This window comes from Eumetopias jubatus, unplaced genomic scaffold, assembly GCF_037043125.1.
Source record: "Eumetopias jubatus isolate StellerSeaLion01/CBP00866 unplaced genomic scaffold, mEumJub1_p1.0 scaffold_8, whole genome shotgun sequence".
NCBI classification, from domain to species: domain Eukaryota; kingdom Metazoa; phylum Chordata; class Mammalia; order Carnivora; family Otariidae; genus Eumetopias; species Eumetopias jubatus.
This window is the reverse complement of record NW_028274814.1, coordinates 125,024,216-125,048,573: the sequence shown is the minus strand read 5'-3', so window position 1 is coordinate 125,048,573 and position 24,358 is coordinate 125,024,216. Positions and strand designations below refer to the sequence as shown.

At 48.1% G+C, this 24,358-nt stretch overlaps 1 protein-coding gene across 7 annotated transcripts in view; it reads right to left on the bottom strand.

The window, feature by feature from the left end:
- Positions 1-24,358, bottom strand: part of CHST11 (carbohydrate sulfotransferase 11) — a 250,240-nt gene that overhangs the window by 81,893 nt on the left and 143,989 nt on the right. Inside the window, exon 1 of one of the 7 annotated variants that reach the window (XM_028121669.2) lies at positions 11,745-12,231. The exons of the other annotated variants lie outside the window; for them this stretch is intronic. Coding sequence (XP_027977470.1) covers positions 11,745-11,771 — 27 coding nt within the window. The 5' untranslated portion in view covers positions 11,772-12,231. Of the gene's footprint in view, positions 1-11,744; positions 12,232-24,358 lie in introns of those variants that run through there. 7 annotated transcript variants of the gene reach the window in all.

Genomic DNA, 24,358 nt, shown 5'->3' with positions numbered 1-24,358 from the left:
GTGCCATGCCAGCCACTGGCAGAAGGGATATGACCAAGAGAGAGTCCTCGCCAGCAACCCAGCTACCGTTGGCACAGTTTTGGAGGAGAGGATGGGGCAACAACTTGCCCATTCTGGCTCTCTGGGTCCCAGCACACACAGTATTATAGAACCATGGAGGAGGGTGGGGGGGGCAGTTCTCAGACCTCTCCCTGCCTCCCTGTCCCCCAACCTACTACTACGCCTTCCCCTTCCTCCTCCCCTCCCAGTCTTTCCTTCTTTGTTTAATCAAGAAACATTTGTTGGCCATCCATTGTATTTCAGAGCAAAATCTGTATTTCAGGCATGTTGAGCCTCGAATACTGAATTTGAATACCAATAGAGCCGGATGCTCATATTATTTCATCCCATTTTATTTGTCCATAATCACACCCTCTAGAATTCAACATGCAGACAGATGCAAATCACTTACAGAAATGCAGAGTCCCAAGAACAACAGAAGGAAATTGGATAGTCTTATCTTAATAAAATCTTGCTTTGGCAGGGCAGAATTCAAGGCCAAGGGGGCTGCAAAGGTCCTCATGTTTCACAGTCACCCCTGATCTTTCTGTATTTCAGAAAAAAAACAAAACAAAACAAAACTACCCCACAAAACCCAAAACTTCCTTTATTAAATTTCTCTGTTCCTGCCTCCATCCAAAGTTAAATTGTTTTTGGCAAGATTGAGAAAAACAGTACAGGTGTTTTTCAGGGAGAGAGAACCTATTCTTGGCACAATTTTAAAATGTTAAATATATTTTTAACCCCTACCCAAACAGAACTTGCAACTGGTATCTATTTAAATAAAGTATCCCTATGCCAATTCTATATATGTTGGTCTAAATATGCTAAGAAAGAAAGAAGGAAGGAGGAAGGGAAAGACACAAGGAAGGAAGGAACGGAGACATAAAGTGGGTATTTGTTCTGCATCTAGAGAAAATCACTAATTTCTGTTTCCAATTTACATGCAGAGTTTTCTTTTCGTTTTTTTTTTTTTAAGATTTTATTTATTTATTTGACAGAGAGAGAACAAGTAGGCAGAGAGGCAGGCAGAGGGAGAGGGAGAAGCAGGCTCCCCGCTGAGCAGGGAGCCCAATGAGGGACTTGATCCCAGGACCCTGGGATCATGACCTGAGCCGAAGGCAGCTGCTTAACCGGCTGAGCCACCCAGGCGCCCTCATGCAGAGTTTTCAATGGGCATAAAAAAGTTGAAAATTGTGAACACTACTATGTATCCTTATTGAATGTATGTAACAGACACTCTGTAAGACACTTTAGATTGATCATCTAAGATCATCATCAGAATGACCCCATTGGGTTATTATTATTATCCCAAGTTTACAGAGAGGAAATGGAGTCAGAGTAAGTCACACAACTTGCCCAAAGTGACACATTAATACCAAGATTCACACCCAGGCAGTGTGACCCCAGGACCTGCTCTTGTAATTAACTTCCACACTCAAACGGTGCAGTCTGAAGAGAGACTTTCCAGACTCTGATAGATTTTCAAATGTTGCTCAGGTGGTATTACCTTCCTTTGCTTCCTACGCTGTTGCTCCCCGCCAAAGCTCTATCTTCCCCCACATCCTGAAAGGAGTGTTCTTATCATGCCTGTCTTTTGCAGATGTAGAAATCGGCCTAAAGTCAGTGACCTAAGCAAGGCCACACAGCTCACAATAAATGGTGTAGAGAAAGCCGGACCCCAGATTCAGGCCCTTCGACTCCAAATCTCAAGGCTAATTCCATACATCTGCTATCAACCCCAAAGTGGCCAGACCACCAGAGAAAAGATGGCAGGGAGGGGCGATGAAGATGAGCAGGCGTGCGGAGGTCACACCTGCTATCCACCTGACGCACTCGGGCGTGGCAAGGAACCACTGTTTCCTTCTGAATAGCACGGGCGCTGGCCACATTCGTTATTTTAATTAAACCTCTGACGTCTGCCTCGGGCTTGGGGTTATTAAAAACAGTTTGGTATCTTTAAAAAGCCACAAACAGCGAAGTTCCCTAAATGCAGTCAATAAACGGGCCTGAGCTGGTGACATGGAAATGTGTGCATGGAACAGTTCTAGTCATTTCATAAGTGGCACGTGCAAAACTTTAGGATATCACTAAGGCCCCCTGGAAGAATTATTTCCTTATAAATCTATGGCGGTCTTAGGAAGTTGAAATGGTACCATAAAAAGAAACAACCCCACTTCCCTGGAAAAAGCGCAGCCTACTTACTCTGTCTGAGGAGCTGTGGGGGCTTGCTCACACTTGTAACGTTTTACAGTAACAGCTGCCGGCGTCCATGAGCCACTTCCTCCCACCGCGTGCTGCTGCTGGGCTGTGCTCTGCATTACATTTTACTGGCAAAAATAAATCTTACCTCCTTTATACAAAGCCGGGCTTCTCCAGAACCAACCCTGAGGGAGGGGAATGCTGTTCAACCCTCAATAGAATAGCCTTGCTGTCTCTCAGGAGGAGAGACCTGAGGAGACCGCACTTAAAATAAAACCTAAAAGATTCAGAAAAGTTTTTTGTCACCATCCTCACTCTTCCCCGATATATGAGCTATGTAATAGTTGTGCTGAGAAACAGCTTTTTAAAAATGTTGCTGCCGCGTCTGGCTCTTAGTTTTGGCTCGGGTTGTGATCTCACGGGGTGTGGGGTTGAGCCCCATGCTTGGTGGCAGTGGGGGGGGGGTCTGCTTGAAGGTCCTCTCCCTCTGCCCTTCCCCCCACCTCTCTCTTTCAAATAAAATAAATAAATCTTTAAAAAATAAAATAAAATAAAATAAAGTAAAATAAAAGTGTTGCTGCCACTTCACCCTCTCGTCTAATATTCACTTCATTTGGTGGTCTCGCCGAGCATTGGGCTATCGGGTTAGTTGGCACTTAGGGATCTAAAGAAGTGATGGAGAGATGCCTCGACTATAAAGGGGGAATCACCTGCCATACCCCCAGTTATCTGCCAGGCAGCTGTCTGGAAGTGCTCAAGTTCATGGTGGAGAACTAAATGGAGGTTATCATCTCATGTCCAGGGCAGATGGAAGTTTTGGATGGAGACGGGTAACTTCAAGTGACAGGGGCCTACATCATGTATCCGCATCCTTACCACCAAACACAGCCCGGTTGCTGTGACATAAGATATAATGATGATCCCTATGTTAGATGGATGGATGAATGATGGGTGTAAGGAAGGACAGACAGACAATACGTTGGATGGATGGGTTAAATGGATGGATGAATGAATGGACAGAAGGAAGAAATAAGGGAACAAAAATAACACAGTTATCCTTAGGAACTTGTTAAGAATGGTACCTTAAATGGGCTAAGGAAAGGGAGAGGGCCATCTATGTTACATCAGTGTCCCTGAAATGGTATTGAAGCAACCCAAACAGAAATGCGCAGCTACAGCTAATCTCATTTCTCTGCAAGGGCATGATGCACTTAGGTAAACCCTTCCTAGTGAGATATTTTGTTTTTAGGGTCAGTCTGCCCAAGCACCTCTGTACACTAGCCTAAGCAAGGCTGTTGACAATTAAAGAGAAAAACTGCTCAAAAATGATAAGTGAATAGAACAGGTTACCAAAAAAAATACAGGCTGTGTGTGTCCATTCTTTAAAAAAAACACAAAGATGTATATTGGAGAAAAAAGTCTGGAAGGATATTTATCAAAACTGTTAACAATGATTATTTCTGGATGATGGATTTACTGGTGATTTCTAGTCCATTCATTCAACTTGTGTTTTCTGTAATAAACAAATATCTCTTTCATATCAGGAAAAAAAAATTTAGAAATTGCAAGAAATCTGATTGCACCAGAGAAGAACAAGTAATAGCAAACAAACCCAGTGCAATAAGCCTTAGCTAAATCTCAGATTCAGTAGACAATCATGAGGTCGAAAGAATTGTTGAGGGTTTCAATCCCAGCTGACTTAACGAGGGTAACTCTGCAAAAGTCCCATAGCTGCTCTGAAATGATATGAGGATAATGGCTCAGTCTTCCCCTCCATTCATGCAGATAAACCTCAGTAGAGTCACACAGCAGTGAGGGCAGAGTGGATCAGGGCTTGCCCAAACCTCCAGAAGGAAGTCTGCCCTGTTGACTAACCCAGACCAGTCCCCAGCCCCTACCTGACGTTCTCGAGGGGCCTGGCCTCAATCCCCTGGGCACCTCCCGCTTTGCTGGGGGAACAGTTGGTATCTGTTTTTCTTGGGACTATGGTGAGGAATAACTGCAGGAAGCAAATCACATTAAACAAATTAGTGGCTCCAGAGCGGGCTCTATGGCACAATTTCTAATTCATACAATGCCTCCAGTTTTGCTATTTCAACTAAATCATTTATCAATCCCTTCACGGATGTCAGTAAATCTCAGCATCTGGGGACCTGTGAACATTAAAATAAGAAGCTATAAAAAATATTAGTAAACCAATTAAAAGCTCAAGGAGCAATAAACTCTACTTGCATTACACCTAAAAAACAAAAACAGACCCTCTTCTTCTGATATTAAATAAACACTTCTCTATCAGCAGTTTTTCAAAGAGCTTTTTCTTTCTTCTCAAAAGAGCTCCCTGGTCTCCCATCTGGTGCCTTGGTGAGCTGGGGATCGTTTATGGGTCAGGCAAAAATGAAAAAAGGATGGAAGAGAACCTGGGTGTTTGTGCCCCCAGAAAGCAAATGTGATCAATATTTGGTTGCAGGAGTTGAGAAATGGCCGAGAAACTGTATTACTTGAAAAACATCCCGTTTGAATCACAACTGGGAATTGACTAATATTTACCCAAACCAAATAAAAAAGAGGCACAATTATTATCATTAACCACAATAATTAAGAGTGGGGAACCCAGCATGCCGTGGAGTTCTGCCATTTACAAGGCACTTTCATCCAGTTATTCCATCCTCATCATCACCACACGAAGTGGGGAGAGTTGTGATTCCTACTTTTTAAGATGAGAAGCCTGGGACTCAGAGATGGAAAGTGGCTGGCTTGAGGACACACCGCTAATGAGTGTACAAGCTGATGCTTGTACCCAGATGTGGGACTCCCGAGTTCTTTTCCCTTCCTCAATGGCCTGCTTCGGCCACCATACCAAAGATAAGGGATCCGCCCACGGAGATCCTACTACGTGCCAGGCACCATGTTTGCGATGGGTTCCCTGACTTCAGTTAGTAATCCCTGTGACCACTTGAGCTTCTTTTAAAAAGGACTTCCTGCTTTCCTTCTCCTCCACCCATCTGGAGCTCACTGAGTCATCCCCAAATGGGAAATGAGGCTCAGAATGTTTAATTAAAAGTAATATCTCCTCTTTGCCAAGATTCCTTGTTCTAATCCTGACACAAATAGAAAGGACAGGTGGCTTCCGAAAAGCAAGGAGGTAGAAATACTAGTAATCTCCAACTTCCAGCATACTTCAGCCAAATTCTGTATCTGCCATGGAAGAGAACTCTTCATCGGATATCACTAGATTTGCCTGAAAATCCTGTGTGTGCCAGAGACCAAGGCAGAGTCCGGCATCCTGGCTCTCACCGGTCAGGGTCAAAGGAAGGAATCACCTTACCCAGGAGGTAGAGCGGGACCGGATGGAAAAGCAAACACTTAGGGGCAAGTAGAGAAGGGCTGCTCATGCTTCCCCCATATCTGCCACATCCTGGGCACTGCCTGTGGCTCTTTACATATTATCTCATTTGACCCCAAGGGCAAGTGAGGCAGGTGCCACTATTTCCACTTTTACTGATGAAGAACCGAGGGCCTGAGAAGTTGTCGCTTGCTCACAGACACACAACTCGAGTCAAGCTACATCAGGTTTGGGGCGCAGGTGAATCAAAGTTCGTAGCAATTCAATGACATCGCTTTGACCTTCATCAGAGTGAGTGGGCAAGGCCAAGTCCAGGTGACGGAAACCAGATGGACAGTGAGAAGAAAGGGGGGCAGGTTAGTGAAGCTGTGGACACGGTCATTCGGATCACGCCTCCTGCATGCTGGGCCTTCACCGGTAGAAGAGATGTCACAGGAAGGGTAAGGACAACAGAAATTCAAGAGGCTGGACCAGGGACCTCTCTAAGACCTATCCAGCCCCAGCATTCCTTGACCGAAGTTCCTCCTCAGATGCTCTACTCCGTGGCCTCAAATCATGGGATTTGTCAGGACTGCAGGGGGGAGCTAGTCCAACCCCGAAGGCCTAAGGTCAAAAAAAAGGTCAGCTCTATACCCCCTTATGAGGGCTAGGTTTGGGGTTTGCTTTGGGGATGAAAGGGATGTGGAAGAGGGATGGAGGTAGAAGGACTAAGTTTTTTATCTTCACAAAGCTCAGTCTGAGAAGCAAGTGCAGAAGAGGACCTCGAACTTGGTGGAAACTTCCTTCAGGCCTTTCTCTCCCGCTCACCGTGCACAGTGATCTCTTTCATGGGTCTCCTTTGGCCTACAAAGTGAGCTTTCACGTCCTCTGTGCAAAACTGGTTTCCCTAACATGCTGAAAATAGAAGAGATGTCCACAGCCATGTTTTCCCTCTGGCTGCAGAGCGAGACTACCTCAGGAGAAGTAGAGGCCCGGCCGTCAAACCCAGCTACTGGTGGGAGGCCAACCTGGGCCAAGCTCGAGGGTAACAACGCCAGAGACCCGGGGGGCTGGAAACTCCAGTCTGTGGGCTTTCCCTGAGCTTTCGGAACGAAGGGCTTTCCCCGGATCCTGGCTTGGTACCCAACAGAAATTTCTGGGTTTAAGAACAATCAAACCCACATCAACAATGATTTTTTTTTTTTTTTTGAGTGCCTCCTATGGGGTCAGGATCTGAGTGAGGTGCTGGGGTACAAACCAAACAGTTATGTCCCCTGGAGCTTATATTCTACAGTCTAGACCGGTACCATCCAGCAGAAGTATAATGTGAGCGATACAAGCCATCTTTTTGAACCCAAGAAGCACGTCTGGGAAAATCCTCCAGATTTTCTAGAGGCTGTCTTAAAAAAAAAAAGTAAAAAACAAATGAAATTAATTTTAATAATATATTTTGTTTAATCCAATATATCTAAACCTTTATCACTTCAATATGTAATCAACATAAAAATCATTGAGACTATTTTTGGGGCACTAAACCTTCAAAATGTGGTATGTATGTAATTAATCCTGACAGCACATCTCAGCTCACACAAGTCGTATTTCAAGTGCTCAGTAGCCATGTGGGCTCGGAGCACCGCACTGAGCAATACAGCTCTAGACCATGAAGATAGAGGATCAAGCGGGGACAGTGATGGCTGACAGCTCTTGGAGGCAAATGGCAAAATAAAATTACCACCGACAATATTTATCAAGCACTTACCATGTGCCAGTCACTCATGTGAACTTCCCTAAACAACCCTAAAAGACTGTCATCCCCACTTTACAGTTGAGGTAAGTGAGGCACAGAGAGGTTACACCTCCTGCCCAAAGTCACAAAGGGGGTAATCAAGGGCACATAGGTGTGGAATCCACAGCTTGTGCTCATACCCAGAGCATCCTCCCAAGTCTTGAGCATGGAGCCCCAGCCCCTCAGAATGTGATATTTGGAGGTGGGGCCTTTACAGAGGTAAGCACATGAAAATGAGGTCATTAGGGTGGGCCCTCATCCAGTGCAACAGATGCCATATAGACAGAAGAAATTTGGATGCAGCGGTACAGGGAGAACGCCGTGTGAGTGTGAAGAAGGCCATGGCCAAGCCAAGGAGAGAGCCTGGAGTGGCTCTTTCCAAGCCCACACCTGGATTTTGGCCTTCTGGCCTCTGAACTGGGAGACCACACACTTCTGCTGTTGAAGCCCTGAGTCTGTGGGACTCTGTTCCAGGAGCCCTACCACACTAACACACACAGGGACACACGTCTCCCCCACCACTGACCCCTGACCCCGTGGTGCTGCAGAAGGGCCTGTGGGGCAGCCCCCAGCCCCGTCCCCGCAGCGTGCTCGGAAAACTCTCCATCTCCCTGGCCAGCTCGCTTGGGCGGACCTGCTGCAGTGGAAAACTATCCAGGAAGGTGGGCTGTGTCTTCGAACACTGCTCACTCTGTTTCCCCCCCTGTTACCTTCAAAATCCCCCTCTGTCAACCGGAGGGGAAATAAAGCGTGTCTTTATTCGGGCCCAGGCTGCCTTGGACACCACACTCCGGCCGGAGCCAAGACCGACACAGTGGCTCATTGAGCATGGTCCTCCCTCCGTGTGTTCCGGACACATTACACCGGAGCCCCTGGACCCTCCCAAATGCACACTCATCCATCGAGTCTCCCGAGCCGCAAAGGAGGGTGAAGGCACAGAAGCCCCTCCGGTTGCCCGCCGTCATGACTCCCTGTTCATTCAAACAGGTGGGGCGCGGGGACCTTTATTTCTCCTCTTCCTTCCAAGATCCCCACCGTGGGAGACAGTTGTTGCTCATTCTCGGTGTGGTGAGATTGGACGTGCAGGAGTTGTCACCCGCCGCTCACAGGCGGAACCCGGGGGAGGGGGGCAGCTGGCCAGTGATTTCCGAGGGGTTTTTCTCATCTGCCTCGGGAGAAAGAAGGCACTGTGGCTCCCAGATCAATTCTGCACTCCTGCATGCTGCGGTGGGAGAGGCGGCTTCCTGGAAGACCTCACTCCCTTCTTCACAAACAGCCTCTTAGGTTCTAATCAATCATGCCTCTCACCCGGGAGAATTAGAGAAACATAGCAAGTCTTGTATTCTAGAACTCGGAACACAGGCAGGACAAATGGCCCTTTAAGGAGAGAGGGAGTGGAACCTTTAAAGTGTATCCTTTCTGTTTCCCTTCCCAGAGATAAGACCTGCAACGGTGACCTCAAGACGCTGCCTGGAACAGAGACTAGGACTCGGCTTGATTGTTCTGTAACCTGAAAAACAAACCGGTGTGCTGGAGCGGGGGCGGGGGGAGCCGAGAAAGGGTTCCACTGCTTAGGAGCTTTGTGGCCTTATGTAACTCAGCTTCCCCGAGTCACACTTCCTTTCTTGATCAATTTTTTAAAAAAAGCAAAGATGAAGTTCCAGTTAGGCAAAGTCTAATGATTTTTACCAGCACGTTGTCCTTTCGCAGAGAATAGACCACATATCAGAAACACTGAAACCTTCTGGGTACAGCCAGAGGCAGGGACGTGGGCCAGGTCACCCCCGGAGCCTCAGTGCCTAGAAGGGGCCAATAAATGCTTGCTGAGCAGAAATAAAGACTGACTAGGTCCTTCTTTGTTCCTCCACGGTCTCCCCCTCCTGCCCAAGAGAGCCCCACTGGTTGCGAAGATGGTTTGTGGATGTGCTTTACTCTGCATCCTGTGGGCTGGGGGTGACATTCCAAAGTCCCATGAGTGAAGTGGGCAGGGGCCACCTGTGCATCAGTTAGACCAATCACAGTTAGCCTGGGGCTGAGGATGTCATGGGGTTCAGATGCCACAGAGGCCAATCGGGGGGGGTCACCACATGCACCCTGACCTCTGCTAGCACACCACAGTTGGTCCCGTAGGGGTGCAAGATGGCAGAGTTGGTTTAACATGGCTACAGTACACTCCCACTACACTCTGGAACTTCCTAACCCAAATGTGCTTCTTGGGTTCAAAATGATTACATTTCCGCTCTCCTTTTTACCCAAATCTCTTACCCATTTCCTGGAATGCTATCGCTCTGTTAGGCTGGCTCTCCAATGTATTCTGTCTGAGGAACAAGGAGTAAGACAATGCAGCCTGACGTCTGCTAGGAATCTCGGGCTATGAAACACCAAGGAGGCCCCTGCCTTCCACATACCTTCCCCAGCCTCCTGAGGGTTCCTGCTCCCCAAATGCACATCGTCCAGGTGTCACAAACCAGCAGGCAGTTCTCCCTCCTTTCCCACCACCTGCTCGGCCCCTCCAGCCTGGGGCTTCTGGACAGAAGCCTGACAGGTCTTCAGGGAATGAGAACAGAGAAGGAATCCATCCTTTGCCATCCTGCTGAGGCTAGAGGGGCACAGCTGCCTCCACACAGGCATCTCTTAAATCAATCAGGAATGAATTAAAAGAAATGCCATGAAGTGAAACATTCCTGCCCACAACTCCAGCTCCAAGGTCAGGGGGATTTGTACTGAGTAGCTAGAAGCGTCTCTGAGCTCTGCAAAGCCGCTCACCCCACCACTACCCAAAGCAGGGCATGCAGAAGAAAGCTTCCCCGTCAAATCCACAGAGCCCCCCGATTTCCATCCGCTGTTGTTACTGGACATGAATGCAATGCTCCCTTTCCCCCCAAATTCTCAGCATTTCCCAGAATTTCATGAAGGGATAAGACAGAGAGGGACAGAGACCCAAAACACACAAGCCAGCAGCCAAAGGACGAGAGAAATGAGAGCTAACAACATGTTCCTTATTTGCTAGACACTGTGCCAGATGCTTCGCATATGTTTCCTTCAGTCCTTCCGGTGCAGATGCCGTGATCATCTCAGTTCTGAAGATGGAGGGGCTGGAGGTCTGATGATGAGCTCCACACTCTAGGGGAAGGTTGGCAGTGGAGATTAATAGGAAGTAGGGATGAGGGGCTGCAGGGTGATCCTGGTTCATTTTGCAGAAGGCCAGACACTCACATCGGTCTGGAAGTGACCTTGCATCCACCCCATTGAGCAAAGAGATGGGGCTGTCTAGCCCCAATTCCTTGCTCCTGGTGACTGGACAGGCCAAAGTCCCCAGAGCCTTGGGCTGGGGACAGGGGGTACACAGGAGGTACAAAACCCCCAAAGGAAAGGAGAAGGAAGCTTCTCCACAAGGTACACCCCTCCTCTGTGCTCGCCCTTGGTGCAGGGCGTCCTTCCCACGGGGGGACCAGGGAAGCTGCACCCTCCGCCAGGAGCACCCAGGGTTAACTGCCACATTCAGCTCTCTCCACACACATCCATGTCCTTGGCCATTTCCTGCAGTCTGTGGGCATCTCTCTGTTGATCTCATCACCAGCAGTGTCTCCCAATCCCTAGGCCTTTTTAGAAAACTCTAGGTGAAGAGCTGATGGAAAAGTCTTTGGGTTCCACCAAGTACTAGGATAAGCCCAGAGGATTCTGAATTCCGAATACCTGCTTACTGCAGGCATTCAGGAAGCACCCCCCCCATGCCCCGCCTTATATCCATGGCTGTGGTCTTCAAAAAGCTCCCTCCATGAAGTCGGGGTCTTGCTAGATCACCTTCGCAACCCCAGCACCTGGCACGTTAGATGCTCAATAAACTCTTGAAACGAATGTCTTACACCCGGGCAACCCCTTCCTTCTCAGATGAGGACGGTGAAAGGCCATGTAGATGCGCAGCACGCTAGGCTCCCCCCCCGACCTCACACAGCACCCCATTACGTTCTGCCAACTGGGGAACTAGCTACACATCCATGATTTGCTCCAGAGGCATTCAACTGCTTTGGGAACAGCATCTGGGCCCCCTGCAGGTGCAAAGGACCCTGACGTGCAAACACAGCACCCTCCTGAGGTTTTTTAGCTGGTCCCTCCAGCTCTTTTTGGGGAACAGGGGTGGGGATAAGGGTCTGGAGTTATCATTCATCAAGGCTGGACAGGAGAATTGTCAGGGAAGCTTTTTCAGGCTGCTCCTCAGTGTCTGGGTCTGACTCCACAGTCTCACTGGGCAACTACTACTTAGGAGCCACAGGCCCAGAGCCAGACAGCCTGGGTTCTAATCCTGTTCCACCACTACCTGCTATATGCACACAGACTGTCCCTTCACCTCTTGGACTCGGTTTCCTCACTGGAGAGAATGGTAGCAATACTTACTTTATGGGGTGACGGATATGGTTCCATGAGATCATGTACAATGACGATGTGAATACAGACCTCAGACCAGTGCCCAGCCCGTGGTAGGGACTCGGTATTATGGTGCTGCAGCCGTGATGATCTAGACTGCCCTCCCACTCAAGGGGAGGTGGCGTCTTCTTTCTTCTCGGGTACTCGGACACACTGCCTGTCCCACCCGTACGCCTCCGGGCCCCACTGGGAGTGGCAGGGTACCTCCCATGTAGTAGGTGCTCAGAAATATCAGCTGATGGATGAATGAAGAAAATGAAGTATTTCCATACAATAGAATATTCTTCAGCCTCGGGAAGAAAGGAATCCTGACACACGCCACAGCATGAATGAACCTTGAGGACAGGAGGCTATGTCATGTAAGCCAGTCACCAAAAGATAAATGCCATATGATTCCACTTACAGGAGGCATCTGAAGTAATCGAACTCAGAGAAACAGAAGAGTGGTTGCCGGGGGCAGGGCGGAGGGGGAAATGCGGAGTTGATCAGGGGTACAGAGTTTCTGTTGGGCAAGATGAAAAAGTTCTAGAGAACTATTGCACAACAATATGAATATTCTTGACACCACCAAACTGCAGACTTAGAAATGGTTAGGACGGCACATCTTTTGTTATGTGTTGTCTACCACAATTTTATAAAAAAGGATAAATGCTTCTGTAGACAAAATGGGACAGTCGCTGGGCCCAGGGAAGAGAGCAGGCAGGCCCACAGTGTGGGCGGGGAGCACCATCAGAGAGCAGGGCTGTGGCCCCAGGCCCTTTGGACCTGCTTCCAGGGGGGACATAGCTCAAGATCAAAACCAACAAGACTCAACAATTCACAGCCTCATTTCAGCCTGCGAGCCGCATCGGGGCTTCCAAGACGGAGTGGGTGGCTCTTCCAGACCGGGTTTAGAAATGACGTGTTCCATCTCGGGCCTTAGGAATTTAGGACATGGCAAGTTAACGGTAAACACAGCAGTCATAGAATATTTTCTAAACTACCCCCCCCCCATGCACCCTCTGCTCTCCAGAGGCGACCAGCAGGACACACACCAGGGATCACTTGCTGGCTGGTCATAGCTACGTCGTGTGGTGGCCGCGGCGCCCTTCCCCGGCCCCCACCTGGTCTGGTACCTTCCTCTCTTCTTGCAGCCACCCAGGACATGGGACCTCATCAGCTGCCGCCTGCAGGGCTGACAGGCGCAGCTCCCGGGCTAGCAGCTTTCCTTTGTGTAATTAGATCAATTATCCTGCTGCTGACAATTACTCTCATTGCCTGGTGCCACTTTTAGTCTATTTGGCAGTTATTCTCCTCTCAATCAAACTGCAAGTAGGATTACCCTGAACATGTAAATGACTGTTAAAAAACACTCCGAACTCTCTGCACTTTTCACGAAAGCTCCTTGGGACATGGGCTGGGCATAGCTGCACCTGCTTTACGCGTCACGGCCCCGTTATAGGGGTCTACTTATCCCTTCCCGACCCTACCCTACCCTGTCACCCTCCTTGTCTAGTGTCACCTGGGGTCTTGCTTGTGTAGAGACAGAGAACTCTGTATGAGGTGAGGACTAGGGCCAGGGGTGATACCCCCAGAAAACACCTACTACGAGCTTCTGGAAGCAAGACCCGTGATAAGAAAACAGGTCAGGTTAGCAAGAGTTGGGATTGAAAGTAGCGGAGGGCAGTAGAAGGAACAACTTAAAAAAAAATTTTTTTTAAATTAGCAATAAAGTGCTATAAAGACTTAGGGTGAAAAGTGAGGGGAGGGGACTGGACGGTCTGACTTCGTTTCATCAAAACCTCCCAGAATGGCCTTGGGTTGGTCACTTCTGCTCAGTGCTCCCACCAGCACAAGAAGCAGTGAACAGGGAGCAGCCCAGCCAGCGAATCCCAGGTAGGACCGGCCTGCAGGTGAAGGCTGAGCAGAGGGGTGAGGGGCTTCTCCCACTCCCACTCCAAAATGGAAACACTCTCTTCCATCTGGAGTTCCAAGTTAATATTTTGTTTACAGTGTTTTTCTTCTCAAAAACATCGGCGGGGTGTTGGGGGGGGGGCACTGTTGAGATGTGTAGTGATGAACGGAACAGTGCTTTGAACAGAGGAGGCATTCGATAAATGTTAATTAAATTATATGCACTCAAACGTCTCTCATTTCAAAACGAACAATCCAGGTGTCATATTCTTGGCTCACGTTAAACCTTTTCGGTGCAAACCCACAGATCATTTTCACATGAACAGAGGCCAAATTGTAAATCAGGGCTCTTACATCTGGTATTAATTTTTTAATGCAAATAAGAATTGAACATAAAGTTTCAGATTAATTTAGAAATTAACCCAATGGTGTTATGCTGGATGGCTTTGAACCAGGAGAGGAACTGACAACTGGGTGCTGATAAAATCCAGGTATTAGAGGCTATTTGAGCTATCTTGAAATGGGGCTAAAAATTAGGAATAATAATGATGATGATTAATGAATACTTATGTGTTAAACTCGCCCCAAGAATCAAATCATTTAATCCTTGTAACAACCCCATGAGGTAGGGGTTATTATCTGTGACTTGCCCACGATCACAGAGAATGGATGTAACCCCAGGCCATCCGGCTCCTGAGGTTCTGTTCTTCACCCCCAACACCGCCCCACACTCGCCAGGCCCTCAGCCATGCTGCCTGAGGGAGCGCCTACTGTGTGCAGGACCCCGGGGCAAAGTTCACCAAGCACTACTGTGCCTCCTACATTCGAGGCGGAAATCCAGTCTGATTTCAAATTCCAGCCCATATGGAATTGTCCTGCTGGCTGGGAACCTGGTTCCCGCTTTTCTGCCCTGGAGACTCTGGGAACACATGGGCCGCCCCCTCCCCCCCCAATATCATCTCCTCCAGCAGCACCCTCCTACCCCTGGCCCTGGGCCTGCATCTCCAAAGTGCATAAGCAGATGTGCGGGGGACCCTTTCACAGACTTGGCTTCCAATTAGTGAGCTTATCTGGGCAAATGTCCACGTACCCCAGGGTGGATGAGGTATTTTGATCTTGGCACCTAGAGTTTAAAGCATAAACAGAAGGTTCTCTACCTGGGAGAGAAATGCAAAACACGCCCCCCCCCCCCCCAACTCACTAGGTTCTGGCTACAGCTGCAGGAGACCCTGAGGAAGAGTCAGACCACGGTCCTCCGAAGGGCTCTGCTCTGGCCCCTCCTCCTTCTGGGTGACCTTCCCAGCAGTGTCATCAAGGCCACTTCTCCCTCGCCGGAAGAATCTGAAGGATGTTGATGAAAACAAACCAGGGAAGTTCCTCGATTTTTTTGACCACATGCCTGGCACTGAAGCCAGAGTGGGTAGTTTTCATTATTGCAAAATGCTGAGCGCAGAGTAAAGCCATTCCCTTGCATCTCTCCTCCCTCCCCACCTCTGCTCCTCTCCCATCCTCCTCACACCCATCCATCGGCCCTGGGCAGGCGGGGGGGGGGGGGGGGGGGGGGCAGGCGGCGCAGGGAAGGCATTCTTCTAGAACCAAGTGATTAACAGAGTGCCTCCTGAGTGCGCAGGGCTACCAGGACACTGTTTCGGGGGCTGACAGCATGCCTCGTCCATCAGCAGCAGCCTCTGCACGGTCATTTACCAAGGTCTCAAGGGCGACCTCCATTACGACAGGTCACCACACCGAGCACCACGTTCCCCATTCTGTTATTCCAAGGGGTGTCTTTTTTTTTTTTCCTCCTCGCCTACTTTGTATGCACTGGCACAAAACTCATCAGCTGTCAAACACACAATACTCGAACTCCTGGGCAAATCTGTGTCCAGAGAGTTGGTATGTGAAAGATCTTTTGTTTTAATTGCTCCATTGTGGAAGCAGCCCTTGAAGGTTTCGTAGAGAAACCACATGCCTCCCCCCCCCCCACCACCACCGCCTGCCTAGGCTGCGCTTGGAGGGGAGAGGAAAACAGACTTGCGTCCAATCCTAGCTCTGCTGCTAATTGCGTAACCTCAGGCAGGATCTTGAGACTCTCCGAACCCATTTCTCCTTGCCTGAGAGGGGCTCATTATAGCATGTGCCTAACGGATTGGCTATAAAGAGGAGCAACAGTATGTGTAGAATGCCCTGTCACGGAACGCCTTGCCCTGTACGTGGAAAATGCTTAACACAAGCTAGGGAATACTGCTGTTATGACTATGGGTAATAGCAAAATCAGCCCACATTTGTAACATGGCAAGGGTTAGTGACCTCGGTTCTGGTCCATTGTTCTGTGCTTCCCAGCAGCAGCAGCAGCAGCAAGGCACGTCTCCCTTGCCGGAAGAATCTGAAGGATGTCAGTGAAACTACTGACTGACAATGTGCTGGCTAGTCTCCATTTGCCCTTTTTTCTGTGCTCACATTCATTCTCTACCCTTCTCTCTTCTCCAGGACGCTGACCGCATGGACCACATCCACAGGGCTCCTGACTGGCTGTTGGCTGACCTGTTTCAGTTTGATCAATAGGAGGAACCAGCAGAAGGGAAGAGAGGGAGGGAGGGAAGGAGAGAGAGAGAGAGAGAGAGAGAGAGAGAGAGAGAGAGAGAAAGGGGGACAGGGAGAGGAGAGTGGACAGGAGAGAGTGGGGTGTATCTCCCCTACTTCCACTGTAGTTCCATTGCCCCGGCCCTTCAGGCATCAAGGTGGCAATGGCTCATCCCTGTTGCCAGTCTCAGGGCACCCCAAATCTTGCTGGTGTCTCCATTCCAGCTCAGGTCTCTGCAGAGTTGAATTCCGCTTCCTGCTGGACCCAGCTAACCCACTGAAGTACTATGGCCATCCCTTCGTGGGGCATGGTGATGATTAAAGGGAGTGGTCCAGAGGGAGCCCAGCTTTGGGTTATGGCCCCAGATGATCTTGCTCCTAGGATGTGACTCTGAAACCCTGGCTGGACTAAAGTGAAACCAAAAGCAGACCAGGCACTTGTAGCATATCAGATGCCTAAGGCTTTCAGGAATGTACGTTCCAGGGGCGCCTGGGTGGCTCAGTTGGTGAAGCATCTGCCTTCGGCTCAGGTCATGGTCCCAGGGTCCTGAGACTGAGCCCCGTGTCAGACTCCCTGCTCATCAGGGAGTCTGCTTCTCCCTCTGCCCCACCCCCTACTCATGCTCTCTCTAATAAATAAATAAAATCTTTAAAATTTTTTTTTAAAAAGAGGAATGTACATTCCATATAATAGCAAAAGAATGGAAACAATATAAATGCTCAACAATGAGGGACTGGTCAAGTGGAGGGTAATAGAAACAGGATGGTGTGGGGGTCAGCCTCCATGGTGGCTCCAAAGGATCCTCCTGCCTGGTACTCACGTCCTCCAACACTAAACAGGGATGACCTGCGTGACAAACAGAATACCACCCAAGTGGCCATGTGTGACCCTCAAGGCTAGGTCATAGAAAAGACATAGCTTCTGCCAGGCTGCCTCCCCCTGGGATCCTTCACTCGAGGGGAAGCCAGCTGCCACGTTGTGAGGACACGGAGGTAGGCCACCATTTGCCGGCCGTGGGAGTGAACCACCCAGGAGGGAGGTTCTCGGGTCCAGCCAATAGCTGACTGCAGCCCAAACCAGCAGGGCCCAACCACGCCACTCTCAAACTCCTGACACACAGAAATTGTGAGAGATAATGATTATTGTTTCAGCCACTATCTGTTGGGATGATTTATTATTTTAACAAAGAACATGTAAATGGAAACATTATACAGTAGGTGGAAATCTTAATTTGGAACAATATTTCATGAAGTGGAAAATGTTCACAATCTCTTAAGTGAAAAGAACAAGATACAAGATGGGATCTTGTTTGTTTTAAGTTTATATTTTTATATATTCCTCAAAAAAAAAGACTGGGAGAAAATAAATTTAAATGTTTACAATGATTATCTTTGGGTACAAGAATTAAAGTCCCTCTAATTTTCTTTATGTCTTCCTGTGTTTTCCAAAGTGATCACTTTTTATACTCTGAAAAACATGTACTTCAAAAAAAATAGGTTTCCTGGTATATATATATTTTTAAAAAAATGGTAATTTACTTTACATAAAGTGAAAATATTTTTTCAAGAGAAGCCTATTGACTTCCATCAGGAAAACACAAAGACAATGTCTACCTTGCACACTGCGCCCGGCCCCTTCCTGATCTCATCTTGCTTCCTTCCCGTAGGCCTAGCCTGGCAGCTACACGACATATTCCAGCCCACAGTGTCCTTTCAGAGAAGCTTGGATGTGACTGGGACCTTCAGAAGGCTCCACTTACAGTCTGTGACAATAGGTTGCCCAGGCTCTTCTTGAATACTTCCTGTGATGGGGAGCTCACCTCCAGGAGGCGGCCCATCTCATGACAAGCAACCCTCGTTGTTAGAAACGTCTCATTGAGATGAATGGCTTGTTCCTCTTAAGGTCGGTCACTTATTTAGCAAACAGGAAAAAGCGGCTGGTCTGCAAGCACCACACCAGCAAGCACTTTGCTCTGTTCATTGCTGTACCCTCTGTACCTAGCACAGTACCCAATACACAGTAGGTACTCAAGAAATATATATTTTTTTAAAGATTTTATTTATTTGACAGAGAGACATAGCAAGAGAGGGAACACAAGCAGGGGGAGTAGGAGAGGGAGAAGCAGGCTTCCCGCGGAGCAGGGAGCCCGATGCGGGGCTTAATCCCAGGACCCCGGGATCATGACCTGAGCCGAAGGCAGACGCTAAACGACTGAGCCACCCAGGCGCCCCTCAAGAAATATTTCTTGAATGAATGACTGGGTAGGTGAATGGATGAATGGATCATATTTCCCAGGCCCTTAAGGCTCTGGGGGCTCAGTATCGAGGCGAACACATCCCATCCTGGCCTTCTTGGAGTTTAGAGTCCGGCAGGGGAGATGGGCATCAAAGAGTAATAACTATATAACTAACTGACGAGTGCAGTGGGCGAGCATTTCAAGGGGCCCGAGCAACCCGGTTTAGGGAGGTCCCAGGGAAGCTTCCCGGAGAAAGCGACATTTAAGACAAGGTCTGAAGAGGAGGCAGGAGTTGGCCAAGCAAAGGGGGGGGGGTGAGGAGAGAACACAAGTGGGGGCCATCAGCAGCTCAAGGCAATCGAGAAACAGAAGAGCGAGAGTGGCAGGGGTGCCCAGGGAGGGGTGGTGAGGATAAAGGGCTGAGTGAGGCCTTGGGAAGCAGGACAGAGGGGTGTGAAATGTCGCTTTCCCCCAGGAGGGGGGAGACGGGTGCAAACCATTCCCTGCGTCCACCCCTGCAGGGAGCAGCATTCTGCACACGAGACGCGGGAAGGGGCTAAGGAGGGACTGACATGGGCAAGGTGATGGCGAGTACAGCCCCCCACCGACGAGAGAAGCATGTCTGCTGTGACCACCACGAAGACCAGCTCGGCCCTTGACAATGAGGACAACAGGCTGATGGCCGCTTGCTGGAAGGTGTTCACCCCTGTAGGATCAAGAACTGTGCTCTGTAAACTCATCTGCTTTGCTGCTGTTGTGTTTTCTCATTTCGGATTTGTTTATCCTTTCATTTCCTAGTTTAATTTCCTTTTAATAAAGCCCTAATCTTGTCTTGGCTCACCTAATGGGAAAAGGGATTAGTCTACGGCCAACCCAGGAGGAGGGTGGAGGGGACGCTGTGGGTCCCTTGGAAGCCAGGCCCAGTGAGGGGGGAAAGCAGGGGTCGGAGATGTCCCTCCACAGCCCAGGCAGACAGACAGCAAACTCAGGAGAGGCCAACATAAAAACCACCACAGTGTCCACCCCGCTGGTGGGTCACTCCTCCCTGGGCTCGGGCCAAACTTCCAACACAAAACGTCTCTTCCGAAGCCGGAGCATGGAGGCCTGAGCTGCAGTCCTGGCCCACCTCCTGGTCCTGTGCTGGACAAGGTCTTAACCCCCTGAGCCTCCATTTCCACACTTGTGTGACAGACTGATAATCAGAGTTCCCGCCACAGAGGCTTCTTGCCAGTACCCCGCACAGAGTGAGTGCACTCAAACCACAGTAACTAGTCCTACTATTCATTTGAAAGCTGGATGAGCCCTGCTGCGGGGATCGGTCCTGAGGGATTCACGCAGCTAAGCCAGGGGCCTACTCCAGGACCCCTCCCAGCTCTGACCAGACCCTCCCAGCCTCAGGCACCGAGGAGGTCTAAGTTCAACCCCACTTTCGAGGGACAGACCTGTGTTGCGGATGCCAATATTCGTCTCCTACCCATGCTGGCCAGCCCGGCCGCCTTACTCCCTTACCCTGAGACCAAACAACCGGGTCAGGAGTTTGCAAGCCAAGGCCACACTGCTCGCCGTAAATGGGAGGTCTGCGACTCAAACCCAGACTCCGAGCCCCAGGCTCTTTCCTCTGCCCCCAAATACAGAGCAGGAAGACAGCTCGGGAAGGAAGGCAGACTGGCTTGTCGGGACGCCCGGGAAGCGCCGGCCAGTGCGCACAGGTGTGCCTTTTTGTCAGGTGCACCAAGTCGCTCTGCCTTTGAAGGGAGGAGACTGGCCACATGTTGGACACTGGAGGCAGGAAACAGAATCTGGCCTTGATGAAGGATGGAACCGAGGAGAAGCCACTTAAAAGGTGACTGAGGAAAGACAGTGGCAAGAGGGTGATCCCTGAGGAGGCTGTTGCATGTCATTTTAAGTGGGGAGAGTCAAAAGGCAACCTGAGATGAAATGCATCGGGAGGATGTGGGAGCCCGCCCAGGTGCCTGAAAGGTGGGGAGCAAACCATTGTAGGGATGTCTGGAAACTTCTCTGAGCAGAGAGATATTCAGGAGTGTGTGTTTTGGGTGTGCAGGGTGGAGGCTGCAGGGCACGTCCAGCCTTTATCAGTAAGGACCGTGATTAGCACGGGGAAGCCTCTCGCAATTTGGAAACAGTTCTCCTGCTCACGAGTCATTTCAAATTATACCAGACAGCTCCCTGGGAGAAACCCTTCAAGAAAACCAGCCTCCAGCAGCAGATGGCCACATTGAGAACACCAAAGAGGTCCCCTTCCTGGCTAACTGCACCCCTGAACTCTTGGTACCAAAGGAATAAAGTATAACTGTCTGGTTACGAGAGGACCATGGGGAGACATTCTGACGTGCCCTGTTATCACCCTGGGTCAAAACAGTGAAGGCTGTGCTCTATGGGAGCCAATGAACACTTTCCTGAGATTCAGACCAGACTCTCCGGCACAAGTGACATTTCCACCGCTGATCTAGGACGAGCTGTTCCAGACAAAGCAATTTTTCAGATAAGAGAAATCTCTCTAAATGCAAACAAACAAAAATAATGAAACTTTTCTCGTGTGTGTGAATAAAAGTCATCAGAGTGTTCTCTAAATTCTCAAAATGGGACTCCCCTAAACATGTCAGGGTCATGTAAGAGACAAAATGAGGAAAATCAGACCTGTCACTGATAATCTCACATGGGCAGATTCCCGTGCCCTCTGGCAGACAGGCCCTCCTGTGTTCTGCAGGAAAGCTACAGGGCTTAGATTTGGAAACCATGGGACATCATCTCAATGTCTGCTGTTGACTCAAGCACCCTCAGAGCTTCGGCTTCCGTGTCTATACAATGGGTGGCGAGTAACTCAATAGGATTTTTTTTTTTTTTGATAAGTTAAATGAGACCAACTGGTTTAAAACCGGGCACATCATTAGTACGGTAGTGGATTCCTTAAAATACTTCCGAATGTAACTAAGAGTTGCAAATGAACCCTAAAACCTCAGCAACCTTCACTTGACTACATATCCAAGGGCGTAATCATTTAATTTCAAAAAACATTTTTGTTTTTATTGTTTTAATGATAAAAGTAATACATGTTGATTGTAAAAAAAAATAAATATAAAAAATAATTTGAAAGGGTAGATTTTATAAGGTAAAAAGTAATTTTAAAAGTCTCTTGAACATGCTTCCTGGCTCTTGTAAAGAAACCACCCAGACACAGGCTTGAGATTTTGTCAGGTATCTTCCCAGGCGTTTTAAGAAATGCACAGACGCTCTCTGTCTTCCCAATGATAGAACTATTCTATGCATGTTGCTTTATAATCTTTTCTCATTTACAGTGTCTCATGAATATTCTTTCATTTTAAAAATCACAGCTTTGTACTGTCATCCTAAAGGCTGCTCACAATTCTGCAGTAGGGTTGTACCATCCTTTATTTAACTAATCTCTGCTGAATGATTTTTGGTGATTTCTAATTTTTCACTGCTATGAACAACACTGAGATGAATATCTATGTCCCTGCACACTTTCCCAGTTGGGTTTCTCAGCAGCAATGCTTGTGACAGGCAGGACTAGAGAACTCTCTACGGTGGGGACTGCCCTGGGCCCTGGAGGATGTCTAGAGCACCCCTGGCCTCTCCCCACGAGACACCAGTAGCAGCTCACCAGTGGCAACAACCAAAATGGCCAGACATTGCCAAATATTCCCCTACCAGGGTGGGGGCAGGGAGTGGGGGGCAGGACACAAAACGCTCCCTGGTTGAGAACCACTGTTTTAGGATAAACTCGCCAGACCAGAATTCCATTACTTTTCATGTTGTTACTCATTGCGAAAATGCCCTCCAGAGGTTAAGTGTCCATCCTCCCTTCTATTTCTGCTAGTGTAAATGTAAGGAGGGTCAGTCCACTGTTGTGTTTTGTTTTCTAATTAAGCTAATAGGCTTTTTTTTATTTTGAGCATTTTAAGTTCACAGAAAAACTGAGTGGAAAATACGGAGTTTTCATTTAGCTGCTCACCTCCAGTTTCCATTATCCACATCTTCCATTGGTGTGAAGCCTTTGCTACAGTTGATGAGCCCTTACTGATACATTACTTTTAACTAATGTCTATAGTTTATATTAGGGTTCACTCCCTGTGCAGTGACATGTATCCACCATTACAATATCATACAGAACCGTTTCAGCACCCTAAAAATCCCTGTGCTCGTCATATTTATCTGTTCCTCATCCCTAACCCCTGGAAAACACTAATCATTTTTCTGCCCCCATGGTTTTGTCTTTTCCAGAATGTCATATAGCTGGAATCAAACAGTATGTAGTGTTGGTAATATGCATTTAAGTTTCTTCCATATCTTTTCAGAGCTCATTTCTTCATAGTGCTAAACAACATTCCATTGTATGGACGTACCATAGTTTATTTATCCATGCACCTCCTGAAGGACATCTTGGTTGCTTCTGAGTTTTGGCAATTATGAATAAAGCAGTTATAAACATCCCTGTGCAAGTTTTTGTATGGACGTAAATTTTCAACTCATTTGGGTAAACACCTAGGAGTACAACCACTGGGTTGTATGGTAAGACTATGTTTAGCTTTGTAAGAAGCTGCCAAACTGTCTTTCAAAGTGGCTGCATCATTTTGCATTCCCATCAGCAATGAATGAGAGTTCCAGTTGCTCCACATCCTCACCAACATTTGGTGGCATGTTTTGGATTTTAACCATTCTAATAAGTACACTTGTCTCTCATTATTGTTTTAATTTGCACTTCCCTAGTGACATGATGCTGAGCATCTTTTCATGTGCTTATTTGCCATCTGTGTGTATTTTTTGGTCAAGTATTCAGGTCTTTGGCCTATTTTTAATTCAGTTCCATTCCTATTGTTGAAGTCTAAGAGCTCTTTGTATATGTTGGACACCAGTTTTTTTTTTTTATCAGATATGTTTTGCAAATATTTTCTCCCAGTCTGTGGCTTATCTTTCAATCTCTTTTTTTAAATAATTTTTTAAAGATTTTATTTATTTATTTGTCAGAGAGATAAGACAGAGAGAGAGAGAGAGCACAAGCAGGGGGAGCGGCAGGCAAAGGGAGAGGGAGAAGCAGGCTCCCCACTGAGCAGGGAGCCCGATTCGGGACTCGATCCCAGGACACTGAGATCATGACCTGAATCGAAGGCAGACGCTTAACCATCTGAGCCACCCAGGCGTCCCTTATCTTTCCAATCTCTTAACAATATCTTTTGAAGAACAGAAATTTTTAATGAGATCCAACTTACAAATTTTTTCTTTCATGGATTGTGCTTTTGCTGTTGTATCTCAAAAGTTATCACCAAACCCACGGCTGCCTAGATTTCCCCCAATGTTATCTCCTAGGAGTTATTTTCTATAGTTCTGCATCTAACATTTAGGTCTATGATCCAGTTTGAGTTAATTTTTGTGAGAGAGGTAAGGTCTGTGTCTGAATTCACTGTTTAACTTCCCCCTTAGTGAGGCCAGGCATTTGTATTCTCTCCAGAACTGCCTGGGTGTGTTCTTTGCCCAAATTTTTGGTCATGTTCATCCAGCTCTATTTATTTTTTGCCATTTAAATATCAGTTTTACATACAGTGAGTTTTACCCATTTTAAGCGTACCGCTTGATGAGTTTCTATAGACTCAAAGTCCATTAACAACCGTAACTACCACTGCCTCCAAATCTTACGGTCCTTCCATCACCCCAAAAGGTTCCCCCATGCCCCCTGTAACACTCTCTCACCCCAGCCCCAGGCAACAGCTGATCTGCTCTCACCCCAACTTGGCTTCTTCTAGAATTTCATATAAATGGGATTAGACAAGTTTGTAGTTTTCAGAGCCTGGCTCCCTTCACTTAGCACCCTTTGCTGAGATTCACCCTCAATGCTGC